The 14,454-nt window shown below is 36.9% G+C and overlaps 2 protein-coding genes across 5 annotated transcripts in view; one reads left to right on the forward strand and one right to left on the reverse strand.

Annotated features, from left to right (window-relative positions):
* Nucleotides 1–1,233: 1,233 nt before the first annotated feature.
* On the forward strand, nt 1,234–10,959 carry Rchy1 (Ring finger and CHY zinc finger domain containing 1). 2 transcript variants are annotated; one of them, XM_076315418.1, is made up of 5 exons: nt 1,234–2,008; nt 5,319–5,636; nt 6,015–6,293; nt 6,385–6,475; nt 6,560–10,959. In XM_076315418.1, exons 1-5 carry the CDS (start codon nt 1,823–1,825, stop codon nt 6,643–6,645), a joined length of 960 nt encoding a protein of 319 aa, XP_076171533.1. In that variant the 5' UTR covers nt 1,234–1,822; the 3' UTR covers nt 6,646–10,959. The 2 variants fall into 2 exon arrangements, with proteins under 2 accessions (XP_076171533.1, XP_076171532.1); XM_076315417.1 differs by having other exon boundaries at nt 1,237–2,008; nt 6,557–10,959.
* Myb (proto-oncogene like protein Myb) overlaps nt 9,216–14,454 on the reverse strand; it is a 45,386-nt gene continuing 40,147 nt past the window's right edge. For 2 of the 3 annotated variants that reach the window (XM_076315412.1, XM_076315414.1), the window contains 3 exons: nt 14,071–14,160; nt 11,383–11,508; nt 9,217–10,555 (listed from right to left, as the gene is read on the reverse strand). In XM_076315412.1, the coding sequence (XP_076171527.1) occupies nt 10,421–10,555; nt 11,383–11,508; nt 14,071–14,160 (351 nt within the window). In that variant the 3' untranslated portion in view covers nt 9,217–10,420. Of the gene's footprint in view, nt 10,556–11,382; nt 11,509–14,070; nt 14,161–14,454 lie in introns of all 3 variants that reach the window. The other variant, XM_076315411.1, reaches the window with a different exon arrangement.

The raw sequence follows: 14,454 nt of genomic DNA on the forward strand, positions 1-14,454 counted from the left end.
TTTAATAGAATAACATTTCAGACATATATCGAGTAGAAATCGCTGTTAAAAGAACCAATAAAGAAAGGAGTTTTAGACGTTTATTATAAAAATATTTTGAGAAAGACAAGAAAACATCACTGCATTCTTTCCTGCGTTATCATTGATCCCACCAAAATTTTCTTAAAATAAATTGAAAAAATAATAAAGTTCACAGTTGATACTATAGTTTTCAAACATAAAATGTTAACATTGTTATACACGTAATTTAAACATATGGTTCATTTTATATCGACTAATCAGTCGTTCGAATAATTAGTATTTCAAATAATCTATGTTTTACTATACTTTATTACATTACGAGTAACGGTTACAGTTGTATTTAAACAAATTTTTCGGAGATATGCGTGAATTAATATATATATAAAGAAAAGTAGAATATGCATTGTCGGTTTATAGTGTCGCCATCCAGCAGGAAGAATGGGATTTATTTCTCTATAAACTTGCATGCTTTTCCGATGAAGGCGCTGCCTATACTATAAAATTAGCTTTAAAAGTGGAATTTAAAATTCATCAATAAAAATTGCTTTAAGAATAGTTCGGGCCATTTATCACTAGATGGCTTCCTCATTTCACGATCCATTTTCTTTCAATAGACCTAAAACGAGCCTAACATGCTTTGATTAAAATTCTTTGTAAATAGGTAGGTAATCAATCCTAACTTTAAACTATTATTTCATAAATGAGCATAACTACGAGTGGTTATCGATTTAAAAATTAAAAATGATTAAATATTAAATATTTTTTCTTACATTTTGAGAATGAATTCGACACATAAAATTAAAATAAATAAAAAACAGATAAATTATTACTTATCTAATACATATCGTTGACAGAACATATAAATACACACTGAATACGTAAAAATTTATTAGTTAATACATTTTATAGTATTATAACAGAATATACATATTTTATACCGATTCACGCGACTGTCGTGTACAGGTTACACGTTTCCGAATTTATTCTCAGAACGCAATAACATATATACGTATATTTTGAAGTAACGGTTCAATTTAATTTTAGCTAATTTAACAATAACATTATAACCATAGCGATAAACAAACGCATAAAATAGCTTGCCACGTCATTTCTATAATTGAAAGTACAAATTCCACTAACAATTTGCCCGAAGACGTTTAACGATATTTGAATTTTCGCGCGCCGGACGTGTGCACGATTAACGCAACGTAGTACCTCGTTGCGTCGTTGCAGTCCGGTCATACAGTTTTGCATCCTTTTTTCCAAACGTCGTCTGCCGTTGTAATCATTACACCGTGGTGATAGTGCAATAAAACTGAGTCGTGTCAGAAGTGGCGAGTGTCGATCGTTTCTCTGAAATTACCGCGCAAAGCGAATGGTTTTCCGACGCGTATCGTTTCGAAACGAGTAAACGAACGCCATCGTTCGAGTCATTCGTCCATTCGACGACGAAAATCCCGCAGGTCCCTAAAGCGGATCGCGCGAGTTTCTTCCCCGAGAACGTTTACGACGTAGAGAGCGGTGTACGCGGCACAGTGACGATGGCTCGGCGGAATTTCGTGTTCGCAAACGGCCACACGAGGCTCGAGATGTTTCCCGTCAGTTCGGGTTGACGGATCTGTCTCGTTCGCGGAAGAAGAAGCTACGAGTGCGTGACGCGTGTTCGGAACGTGCTATCCACTTCTCACTTTTCCCTGTCGCGTTCAAATCATCGCCAGCGTGTTAATTAAACAAACAAACTGTGGACCGGCGGTGTTAATCGGACACGCTGCGAGAAAATCTGGAAAGGACGTGCGAGTCGATGGGAAAAAGGAGGCGGCGGAGGAGAAAGAGGCAGGAATTTAAGGTTCAAGACGACATGGAGAATAACGACGAAGCGCGAACTGTCGCCGAACGTGCGTCGACGTCCAAGGAGGAATCGTCTTCTCCCGGCACCACCGATGACAATTACGGCTGTGAGCACTACAAGCGAAAGTCGAAGTTTGTGGTGAGTCTTCTTCTCGCGTTCCTTTCTAAAGGAACGCCGCGTGTACGTCTTGCCACCGTTCTGTTTTCAATGTCTACGATCACGCGGATCCCCGGTGATCACTTGACGTTTCACCCCCAGTACTGGCCGACTAATCTCCGAATCCTTCCGTGAGTCTTACGATTTTGTTCGGCGCAACCATCTTTCGAACACATTAGGGAGTACGGTGGGTAACTTGGATCTTGTTAACCCTTCACTCGTCCTGACATCATCGCTCCATACGTATATATTCATCGAAATTTCGAACAATTTTTGTTTTGTAACGTTCGATACGACGCAACGAGACGTTAATCGATGCTCTTTATGTAAAATGATTAATTTGTCTTTTAAATTGTCGAGTAAGTGACGCACATCACCAATTGAGGGTTAATTATATTATTAATTCGCGTAACGACGCATCTGTAAATGTACATTCCGAATCGATGAAAGCGGGGATGTTTGTACGTTCTTTGCGAGAAGAACGTAACGTTCGAGTTATCGTGAATAATAAGTAGGATGGTGGGTTAATCGTTTATTCGTTTGCGTTACGATGTCGCCATGAATTTAATCGTATCGCGAATTAATCGAAACACACGGCTTTAGATATATGCAAGGCTTGTTCGACACAAATGGTCTCGTGAACCACTTTCCGTAACCAAGAACTTGTCGAGACATAACGTAAATCAAAGGAAAAAAAAAGGATCGCGGTAATGAATCAACTTGTGGAGATTTTGCCATGGTTTCTTTTGCAATACCTGAAATGTAGATTTTAAAAACTAAATATTCCTTAGGCTCTCGAGTGCACTAAACGGAAGAATTTAAAAATGATCCTTATGATTTATTTCCACAAAACGGAAAATTATGACACCTCTTAGATTGCTTACTGACACTACGTTGTCGCAAAAATCAGTAAAAATATAGCTTTCAAATTGCCTTAAGTGACGCAATAAAACGAAACGTTTATCGATATACGGTGCACTATTTCCGTAAATTCAATTCCGTTTTAATTTACATTTATGAAACAATGAATCGTTCCAAAAACGTAGAGATTTTCGTTTCTAAGGAAATTTTACAATTTCGCGTATTGCGGGAGAAAATGATGTCGAAGTTCGATACTTTCGCGTATACCCTTGAACTTGCCGCGTAATCAATATAATAAACGTTTCTAAAACGAACGCATAGCGGTCTTGCAATTAACGACTGATTCCGAAATCGTTCGCGCATATAAGCTTTTTCTATCCCCGTCGCGTGTAAACACAAGCGTACCGCGCGTACACGTGTGCGTGTACACACAGCAAACAAATCGATGAGGTTTGGTTGTATTGTGTGCGTGTAACGAGACCGTCCTCTTTCAAAGTGTTGCTTACCAATTGCCGCGATAAGTTGAGCGTCGTGTGCTGCTGCCAGCGACCAGTGCTTCTGCGTCGTCCGAGAAAAGAAGGGCGTAATTACAATTTTTCACCAATCGTATGAACCGAACGATTTTTGTCCGTCGTCGGACATGCGACAGCCACTTGACTCAATTTCTCACTTAGTTACATCGGTTTACATTGTTTACCTGGAAACATAAAGATAAAACGCTGAGATCTTTGTTCCTCAAATATTGTTCGAGGGAACACAGCGTACTGTGTATAATCTAGATAGGCTTACGATCGAAGTCTCATTGCTTACGTTGAATCTTACGGAAAAACTACGCACTATTTGGGTCAGTGATTTTGTCTATTTCACTAGATACTCGTTCAACAGGGGAGATTCATGTAACGAGCAAATTGTATTCAAGGAGTTACGAGAAGAATATACGAACGGATGAAGTAGTACAAACGTATATAAAACAGGGGTCCAATCGGTAACTGGAATGTCGAATAGATTTGTCGTTAAAGGGTGAAGGTCACTAGCACGTTATCTATCGAATCGCAAATTCAATAATGATTCATAGTCACTTTGGAATATTTTATCTTATATAAAGTTCTACCGTTTTGGAGACTTAGTAATTCGATATAGTTATTGTATTACTATTACACATAATTTAATGGTAATTACGTTACACATTTGATAGTATATCTTATTCTGTTTAGTGTTTAACAATAAAAATTAATCGACGATTCCAACGGTAAACGAACGAACGCTGTTATTGCGTGGAAAAGTTTCATTGAATCGTTATAGTCATGCTTACATTCGGAATAGAGAATATTGGCCGCTTACAGTCACTGAGCTGTGCTATCTCCACCATCTCCAGTCTTTTCTCTTTGTATTGTGTACAACTTCTCAAAATAAAAAAAGAAGCATTTTCCGTAATGAAATAAAAAATACTTCGTTACAAAATTTTACGCTGTTGATATCAAGAAATAAGTTTAAAGCGTTAATCTATTATTAAATAATTTCTAAGATAACTCGTACGAATGATAATTTATTACATTACTTTAATGAACAATATAGGAAATATTCAAATTAGATCAGTATGTTTAGAATATGCATACATTCTTTTAGAACACAGTTCTAAAATATAATAAACAAATATTTTAATTCTACTATAGCGATTTTGGGGAATGTGAAGTTGAGAAACACTGGTCTGTAGTAACTGTATTTGTGTAATGAAAATGGTAAATCTGTAAATGACCTTGAGCGGTCAATATTTTATGTTTCAAGTGTGGCAGTAACGAAAAGATTCAAATCACCGATAACTTAAAGTTTCTTAATATTTAAACTGTTTCGTGTCATTAACCTTGTCGATGTTAAGACCGAACGATGAACGTACGTTGTGTGTGGCCCATCAACGGTCACGGCATGTTGTCATGTCCTCTGCACGCTAGCGGTACGTTTACCGCTCACGCCAAACGGATTTTCCGAACGTTTATAAGCGCCTGCGACGTCGAAAGGGTTAAGGATCAAGGACAGATTCATACGGGGGCTAATTGGATTATTATCCGAAGCCTTCGTTTTCTAAGCAAGCCTCGTTGAAGGCACGTTTTCGTAACGTTCGAACGAAAATTTGAAAAATACTTACACTGAGAAACAGGGTCGCGACAAGGCATAGAACGTAATCGTGGACGCCATATTAAAAGAAACAAAAATTATATTAACTGTTACTCACTATTCACATAGTTCAACAAAATATATAGTTCACATTTTTTACAACACTATAAACCGAGATGGGCAAAATTTATATTCAGATTTTTATTCGTTAAATAAAAATTAAAATTTGAATTATAAAATGACAAAAAATTTAACTATTTTTCGAATTTTATAATGGTTCGTTGAACAGATTAAGGTAATAAAAATCGTTCGTTTTCAGACACCCTGCTGCAACAAAGTATACACGTGCCGATTCTGCCACGACAAGCGGGAAAGTCACACTGTAAACAGAAAAGAAGTCACAGAACTGATATGCGTTTTGTGCGACACCCGTCAGCCGGTACAAGCGACTTGTCAGAACTGTCACTGTCGTTTCGGCAAATACACGTGTCTCGAATGCAATCTGTTCGACGACGAAGACAAGAATCAATATCACTGCGATGGCTGTGGGATATGCAGAGTCGGCGGTCGTGACCGATTTTTCCATTGTGCCAAGTGCAACATGTGTTTGCCAGTTCAGTTACAAAATGGACACACGGTAAATGATTGATTTCAAAATATTCGAATTTTGCGTGTAAAGTGCGCTCGGATTCGGGAGAGTTCAATTGTTCAGTGTGTGCAATAAATTCATTAAGCTTTATTGTGGTTTAATAGTACAATGAATTTGGAAACAGTAATGACACAAATTGTGATTAATGCTTTTAAAACTTTGTGAAACTACATCTTTCATAAATTACAAGAAGAAGGAAATAATGTTAGTAAAAATCAGATATTTGTACATCTTACAAAAATATGGACAGTAGCTTTGGAATTTGAATAAAACTGAGTTTATTGCATATACTGGATAAGCAAATACCATTGAAAGTAATTAATTTTCAAGGTAATTTTATTGTTAATATTTATTTGAAATTTTCAGTGCGTGGAAAATGTTTCACACGCAAATTGCCCTGTCTGTCTGGAGGATATTCACACAAGTCGTATACCCTGTCACATTCCAAACTGCGGTCATTTACTGCACCGTACATGTTTTGAGGAATTGTTACACTCAGGACATTATGCTTGTCCCATTTGCCAAGTATCGCTCCTAGATATGACTGATTTATGGAGATTTTTAGACATGGAAGTATCATTAACACCAATGCCAGAGGAGTATAGAGATTACAAGGTCGACATTCTGTGCAAAGACTGTCATGAAGTAAGCTATAATTTCTTGTAGATATTTTTTGTACATTCGTGATCCTGAAACAATGATAATTTTTATTCTATAAATAATTCCAATGTTTCAGGAGTCGACAGTAAAATTCCATGTTGTAGGTTTGAAATGTTTAAATTGTGGGAGTTATAACACTTGCAGGGTTAAAGGTTCCCCTTCTCCGGGTAAATATCAATTAGTGGTCATTATATCTTTTCTGTTTTAAAAGTTGCCGTCTGTTTTAAATATTGCTTGAAAATGTTTAGCAGATCCAGAAACATTGGACGAAGCAGCTGGTGGCAGGACGGACACGGGGGATGAAGAAAAATCGCAACGCCAGAACTCTGAGTATTAAAGGGAAAAGATTCGCAATCGTTCCCGAGAAACTGTCGCCTTCGGGCGTTTATAAAAGACAGTAGGAGATGGCCTTTACCTCTTTACTTGTTTTTAGCGAATTTACACGTCTCTGTTGATTGTTTTCAGACTTTTTATAGAAGCTATTTTGTTAGGAGGCTAAAATGTAGCAACTGATTTTAATCGGCACTTCATTTACGGTCGTGAAGTGTTGATAATCATTGAATATTCGTATTACGGTGGCAAGCGCAAACAAAATTATTGATTATAAAAATGAATGCAATGCGAAACTCGAATATCGTCAAGTATGAAGATTTTTTGTTCACGAAGATTTAATTTGATAATAGTACTTTAAAATGATCAGTACGTTCTCGACATTTGTCTTTCTCGCGGATCGGTGATGCGATACACGGTGTCACCTGTTTTCTAAAATTTTTCTCACGCTGTTTTTGTTCATTTTTTTTTTTTATTCAAATATGTGTATAAACATAAAGATTCATACACTTCGTGATGTATAACTTTTTTTGATGCAATCTTTTCGTAAATGCTAATGAACAACCAACGTGTACCCGGTAGTACTAGTCAAAAATCAATCCCCTTTTAGCTATTGTAATCGACAGCTAAGAGTTCCTCTATAATATGTACCACGCATATAGTTTCCCGATTTTATATTATGCAGCTACTACACGTAGAAATAGAAAACAATGAGATTATTAGTAAATAAGACGCATTCTATTAGTTAATGGAATTATCGTGAGCGCAATTTTCGAAAAGATCGCCATCTAGTCAAGGATCATTCAGGTCTTCTTGATGTGTGACACATTTCTGCATACAAAATGCGCGGGAGAATCTCAGATAGTTGGGTGACGTAAAAACTGATATTTGACGTACCGACAATTCTTCGAGAATTTACGAACAAACATTCGTATCGCGAAATAACGTGTACGTAATCAGGCTTCGCGGCATTCATCTATCGAATTTTATCGGGCATTATCACCGTGTTATTATGGACTAAAAAAAGCATATTCGTGATTGTACACTTCGTAATGTTGTGTGTATTTAAGCCTCTTGAGTGCACACTTTTATGAATACGCGTCTTGTTTGGAGGAGGGGGAGGGTTAAAAAATGCTTGAAAAAGTGTGATTTCGGATAACAATAATTAAATGACAAATATTTATCGATTAACAATACACAGAATTATAGTTTGAACTATTTACCGTCGATTTGTCGTGTTAACTTTCTCAATACGTTCGAGAACTATAGTTAGAACTGTTGAATTGTACGTAGATTGTATTTAACGATTAATAGTGGCTACAAATCAGTCATATACAAGGTGTTCCTAAAATATTTGATCAAACGTTATTAACGCGTTTTAACACCCGAAGTGATACAAAAAGATGTCAAAAAATGTATGCAACAATTTTTGATCTGTATGCTAGTAGAATGCGCTGGTGAAAAGAAACAGTTTAGGAACACCCTGTACGTCTACATGAAAAATATTGTTCGCTCATTTCTTAATAAATAAGGAATAAGTTCACTTGCTTTGTATTGGTGAAAAATAACAATTCGTAAACTATATGCAACCAATGAAGACATCTATTGTAACGAAACAGTGGCACCTCTTCTTCAAAGAAAACGCATCAGATTAATCACGCATTTTCAACGCGCTTGCACGCGTCGTCACACACCGAAATAAAATTTTTAATTCGTTAGCTACGTAAGATGAGTTGATACAGCTTGTTTTATACGATGAACGTTTGTCGATGAAGTTTTATCTTGAATTGTTGAATATTGCACAAAAGATATTCATTATGGTTTAACAGACTGGAGAATTGGTTTGTTTAGTGAAGGAATATTCGGTATTGTATTTTTCCTTGAAAATAATTGCATAATTGAAGAATCATGAGAGTAACTACATTTTTTATTGTTTTGCATTGAGATAAAATAAATGAAAAGTAAAGTCAGACCATAATGTATGTAGTGTAATCGATAGCTTCGTATCAAATATTGTAAAATTCGAGAATTAATCCTAAATTTTACACGGCATTGAATGCATCGGAAACGCGTGTATGGAGAGAGCCTTAGAATCATGTTTAACGCTCATTGGATCGTTCATAAACGTTATTACGTGAATTGTGACCAGTTTGTATCGCTGGGATGATCGTTAACCGTACAGTTGCTCTGTAATTCGACTCTCCGATACGAGATAGACGTTCGTCGTCGGACGATAAATTTTAACAGGACATGTTTAGAAATAAGACACCATGTTTGTAACTCAAGGTGGTTCGAATCGGTCAGATACATGCGATATACCTCGCTGAGATCGTGAGATTTTATGATTGCCCATTGAGTTTCTTCAGTTCTTCATTGAGCAACAAATACGTATCAAGCTGGCGATGGCAGCATTTACCTCTTATCCATTCCATAGCATTCCAAGTCTCGTGGAAGTATAATATGCTGACGCACGCTGAAAAATGAACTATCGTCATTACTCATACATAACGGTATTAGTAAATTTTAATTGTCTACTATTATCGGCTGCGCAAACAAAATCATGGCGTGCATACATACCTTTCGCGATTATACGTGCGGAGGTACGTGACAACACAGATCCGAGACGCAATTACAAGGTTTCGTTTTTAGTGTGATTATCATCACGTCTTTATTATTCAGTTGTAAATTAAATACCAGTTACAAAGGCTCTTTGTACATAACGGCCGCAATAATGCTTTTGTTTTATATTATATATAATATATACTATTGTATCAAATAAACCGGCTATTATTTCGTCTTTTCGGTCTTACGTTTTCGTACGAATGGGACAAAAAATCGCTACGTATCGTGGGCGCATAAAAACATTTCTGTGCTTTAACGCGCGAAAAAAATTTACAACACGATCTATATACGAGTTTTTCGACACAAACGTTGCTCCTCCCGTTTTGTCGGTAAGAAAAAATATCGCGAATGAAGATTTTCAATTTGTACGTGTTGTCAGGGGAGCATGCAAAGTTTACGACGATATATAAAAACGAGTACTTTCCGCAAAACATTTTACTTTTCTTTTTTGTCTGTGTCTCACGACACGGGATGCGAGCACCACGTTGTAGCAACTTCTTGTCACCCACAAAGAAAAAAGAAAGGCAGAAGTGTCTTTTGCTTTGCTTTCGAATCCGCGGTTTATACTTGTCTCGCCAAGAACAAACTGCAAATGGAAGTGCAGGTAAAGCACGTGACAATTCCCTCTCCTTTTAAATACAATTTCGGTTGCACCGTGGTTTCTTTAAAATTCGACTGGTTTGTACACGGTGTGCGTTGAGACACCCATAGTCTGATCGAACTCAATTGACCATCAAGACCACTTCTTTTATGTTTACATTGTGTCAGCTTTACATTTGGTTTTTAAGAAATGAAAGGCGCACACCTATAAGTTTCGCGACGAGATTATTGATACAGTTGATTGACTGGGATAACTTCTCAATGGTCTTGCACGGTCAGTTGATTTCAATCGGACTACACACGGTTGCACCATTCACCAAAAACCTGCCCCGATCTACAACGCATCGCGTTCAATCTGTGTAAAATTTTCTAATACATTCATCTTCTCCTTTTTGCTTCTTTCTTAAACTCGTCCGGCAGATTCGTATCCGATAGAAAAAAAAAGACAATATTCCTTAAACGGAAGCGCCGCATAGTTTTAACTACGACTAGTTCAACGTCGCGTTTTCCTTTTGTACCACGAAGTGCGACCGAGCCCCTCACGGCTGCAGAAAAGGCTTTCAAAAATTCAGAGAACGAGGACGCAGCGGCAAGTATCCGTGGCTGCTGAGAAATCGGCGAGCAGCTCGCGTCATTTCGAGCTGATCACGCGTGCGTCCGCAAGCCACTGTTGTCCATTGTGCCTCCAGCTGTAGCTGTAACAAACACCCCATAACGTAAAAAAACTCAATCGTTCAAAGTTTCTCGAGTACGTAAAAATCTATAGAAATTGCAATCTCGAAGTATCGAGCGATTAAAAGAAAAAAGAATTGTCTCAATACACATGGATTAAATAAAAATGGGCAAATTTCACGATCTTTCCGGTTTTTGTCTGAATACGAATGACGTTTCAATGCCATCTAGCGCTAAGAAAAGTAAGGGTCTTGTACCAAGGCTAGATAAAACATTGCAAAAAGTGATATGACCGATAAACACCGATTGGTTTACTGTCCTCTATTATCAGTAATTTTCAGTTTTTGTAATACGAAAAGGTGACAGCCCTACTAAAGAGAGTCACCGAATCGAAAGTTACACAATAAATCTTTCTTTGTATATTGAACGTCTGATGTCGAATTAATTAATTAAACGGACGAACTCTAAAAAAAATTATATATGTACTAGGTTACCATTGTCATTAAAATTTCGATGTTTTAGTTAGGGATGTTTCGTAAGTTCCGACACACTTATCGAGAGTGTACCAATATCACATGATTTTGTTTAGACACGCTTCATCGACTCGCGAAACGTACTAGACCACTTTCGGTCATAGGATGCACGTTGATACTAATTTTCGCGACCGAGACTGCCATGAAATTCGAGACATCGCGACAGATGTCTTTCGAGTGTCCGAAAAGTGTTAAGCCACGAAGCGAGGCAAGCGGAACGGAAATTCGACACGAGAATATCGAATCTCTGGCGGATAAATCCCGTCGGTTATGGTCAACTGATTTAAGACTGGGAGGAAAGGAAAAAGAGAACTCACCTTGGCGCGTTTTACTGGCCTGAGCGGCAGAGGGCTGAGGATACAGCAGGGACTGTCGAACGCGTCGAACGTGATCGCCCTCTTGGCATTAGGCTTCCGTTGAACGGACGCAAAGTCGTGGGAAGTCTGGAAAGGATAGACACACTAGCTACAGCCGGCGATTAAAAAGAAAACTTGTGTTTAGAAAATGCCTAATTGAGAACACCTGTGTTCGAAAAAGTACACTCGACGGTCGAGCGATATTTGACATCGCTTTCGCGTCTTGATAGTCACTCGAACGACTGTCGAGAACTGTGAGAGTAGGGGGTTATAGAAAGAGATGGAAACAGATAGGATGTATCGAGAAAGAGAGAAACAGAGAGGTTATGGGGAGCTTGCTTTGGAGAAACTCACAGGACTGCGTCAACTCGTCCTTTAAACGTGTTTCTCTGTTTTTTCACTGGGACATGTTTCGCACGCTCGGTAGCGAACTGCCACGTCTTATCGTGGATTGACTAGGCCTTTTTGCATTTTTTTTTTTCTTCGCACGGTTGCGAATCTGTTTGGAGTAGCGTCGTCTCGCGACCGCTGGAGCCGCCGCACAAATTGTCTTTGGACTTGTCGTTTCTGGACAGGAGTCGAGGAAACGAGGAAAGGGATACTTTGGTACGCTAGGCCAGGCCTGTATACAAGGGATGTTTTACGTTCGAGTTAGTTGTAAACATGCGGCAACTCAACGTTATTTACGAAAGGAATAAAAAATATATAAATATATGTATATATTAATATGATAATAAATATTTTAAGGACACTATATATTTTTTTAAATTTATATATCTATATGTCGTCGTGCAGGATACGATCTGGGAATCACAAAGGACGACGGAGTCACGAGGATATATTTTAAAACCTACACATACGAACACATTCCACGCCGCGTTGAGTCATCGATGACCCATTTACAAAAAAAAAAAACACTTTTCTTTTTACATTTTGCCGTTTGATATTCATCCTAAAACTTGGAGGACGAAGGCGAAACTGCAAGATATTTAGTACGACAGATAATTTCTTGTGTCTGTACAGGGTGTATTCAAATGAAAGAACACATTCCCTGTGTTCTGATAGGAATATATGTTTGTGAATACTTTCATAAAAAATTATTGTTAAAGAAAACTGTACCATAATTTTCAAGTATTAATTAAATTTGTTACCTTCTGAATAATTCTGATTAATAAATACAATCTGATATACCTAAGTTTCTCAATAATGGTAGTTCAACACCATATTGCATAAGAGAATTAACTGCAAAAATATTACAAAATATAAAAGAAGGTTACAAATAGGCTAATACGTTTCACAATATTTTAAAAACTGTATGGTATGCAGAAATTTTTAATAATATTTGTTTATGGAAATATTTAAGAACATCTGTTTATTGAAACTTTTCTAGACAGAATTGCATTTCCTAATAGACATTAAGTCAATGTTTTTTAGTACACCCTGTATCATTTAGTAAGTTTCTACAATTTCTATCACCTATGAGTTCACACTGTATTGAAAATATTAAAGGAATTGTGTTTTACCAATTCTGTAATTCCCAGATAACTCTGTACAAATGTTTTGGACAAAAAGATCCATTAATGTTGTAGAAAAAAGATCTTATAATATTGATTCATTTGATTAATAATAATCTCTTTGTTATAGCACACTGTATATTTATAGTACTCTTAAATAACATAGAAAATTCATAATTTCACAGGGTTGAATGCTTCCAGTTCACTTCGTCCCCAAAGTATCAATGTACACGAATAATTTACACGAATTAAAACGTCAACAAAAAAAAAGAGAAAAAATAATTAAAACGAATGCAGTACTCATAACCGTAATTTAATTTTCGGTGAAATCGATGAAAAGTAGAATAAGAGATTGAAGTAAACAAAAACGAAACAATATCGACCGTACATCACCGACCGTATGCACAGCATTAAACATCGGGAATTTTCATTCGAAGTAAACAGTACGGATGTTTCCAATGTAGAACGGTGACGAACGACGAAACTCGACCAAAATAAAAATGTATACACGCAAATAACTTAAGTACACATGATTGATGCCTTTTAACGAGGTCGTTCAACCTTCACGGCAGATAATAAAATAACGTAAAACGTTTTCTAGTTCCAGGATCTTAAGTTACACTTAACAGTTTCGAATCGTTAACGCTACGTATAAATAATTTAACAGGAAAAGCATACGCGTAATTGAAATAAGTTAATATATAAATAAATCAAACAATATTTACGCCATTAAGGTTAGTCATGTTACTTTATACTTAGAACTTAAGAGAGAAAAAACGCTAATAATCTTTGGATTGGACGATACCATGGCGACAAGGACAAATAACGATGTTATGACTTTTCCCGCGCCTTGGTGTTTAACGTTTAGTCATAAATTAGTTAAAAAAAAAAAAAAAAAGAAAAAAATTAAACGAGGAAAATAACAGAAGCGACGAGGCATAACATTATTACGAGGCAGGCATAATTAAAGTACTAAACGTGGGATATGAAAGAAACAAAGAGTGTTAAACAAAGAAAAGTTAGAAAAGGCCGGCTAGCGTGTCTAAAGGCGATTGGTACGGGAATAATACCAGGATAAGGCGGGTTGTGTTTGAATTTGATTTTGATTTTGATTATGATGGACGTGGTTTTCTACCTTCACGGGACTAGTCCCTGCTGTTAAGAAACTATCCTCCAACGCCATGGATGCTGGCGAGAACAATACCGATGTGTCCAAACTTTTACTCTGCAAGGAGGAAAAGAGTCGATCAGTAAATAAAATCATTTCCGTGCAAGGTGATTCGTAAATGGGTACCAATGCAACAGGAAATGAATCTGCGCCTTAACTCAGCAAATAATATTATATGCATATGTTACACATCAAAGTACCTGTATTGAGTTGCTACAACTTGGTTACTATGGTACGACTTATGTTCATATAATATTTTTTTACTTACTTCAGGGAGTAGATTCGCCTCTTGAATTATTAACACCCATTTATGAATTACCTTGCTTACACCATCGATATATAAAAGGTGTA

Source organism: Ptiloglossa arizonensis, chromosome 6 (genome assembly GCF_051014685.1).
Source record: "Ptiloglossa arizonensis isolate GNS036 chromosome 6, iyPtiAriz1_principal, whole genome shotgun sequence".
Taxonomy (NCBI): Eukaryota; Metazoa; Arthropoda; class Insecta; order Hymenoptera; family Colletidae; genus Ptiloglossa; species Ptiloglossa arizonensis.

What these genes read in the sequence shown, in the direction of transcription:
- Rchy1 (XM_076315417.1), top strand. Translation starts at nt 1,823, where the DNA reads ATGGGAAAAAGGAGGCGGCGGAGGAGAAAGAGGCAGGAATTTAAGGTT. An exon ending in AGTTACAAAATGGACACACG is followed by an intron (nt 5,637 to 6,014) that starts GTAAATGATTGA and finishes TGAAATTTTCAG; the next exon opens with TGCGTGGAAAATGTTTCACA. An exon ending in TGTGCAAAGACTGTCATGAA is followed by an intron (nt 6,294 to 6,384) that starts GTAAGCTATAAT and finishes CCAATGTTTCAG; the next exon opens with GAGTCGACAGTAAAATTCCA.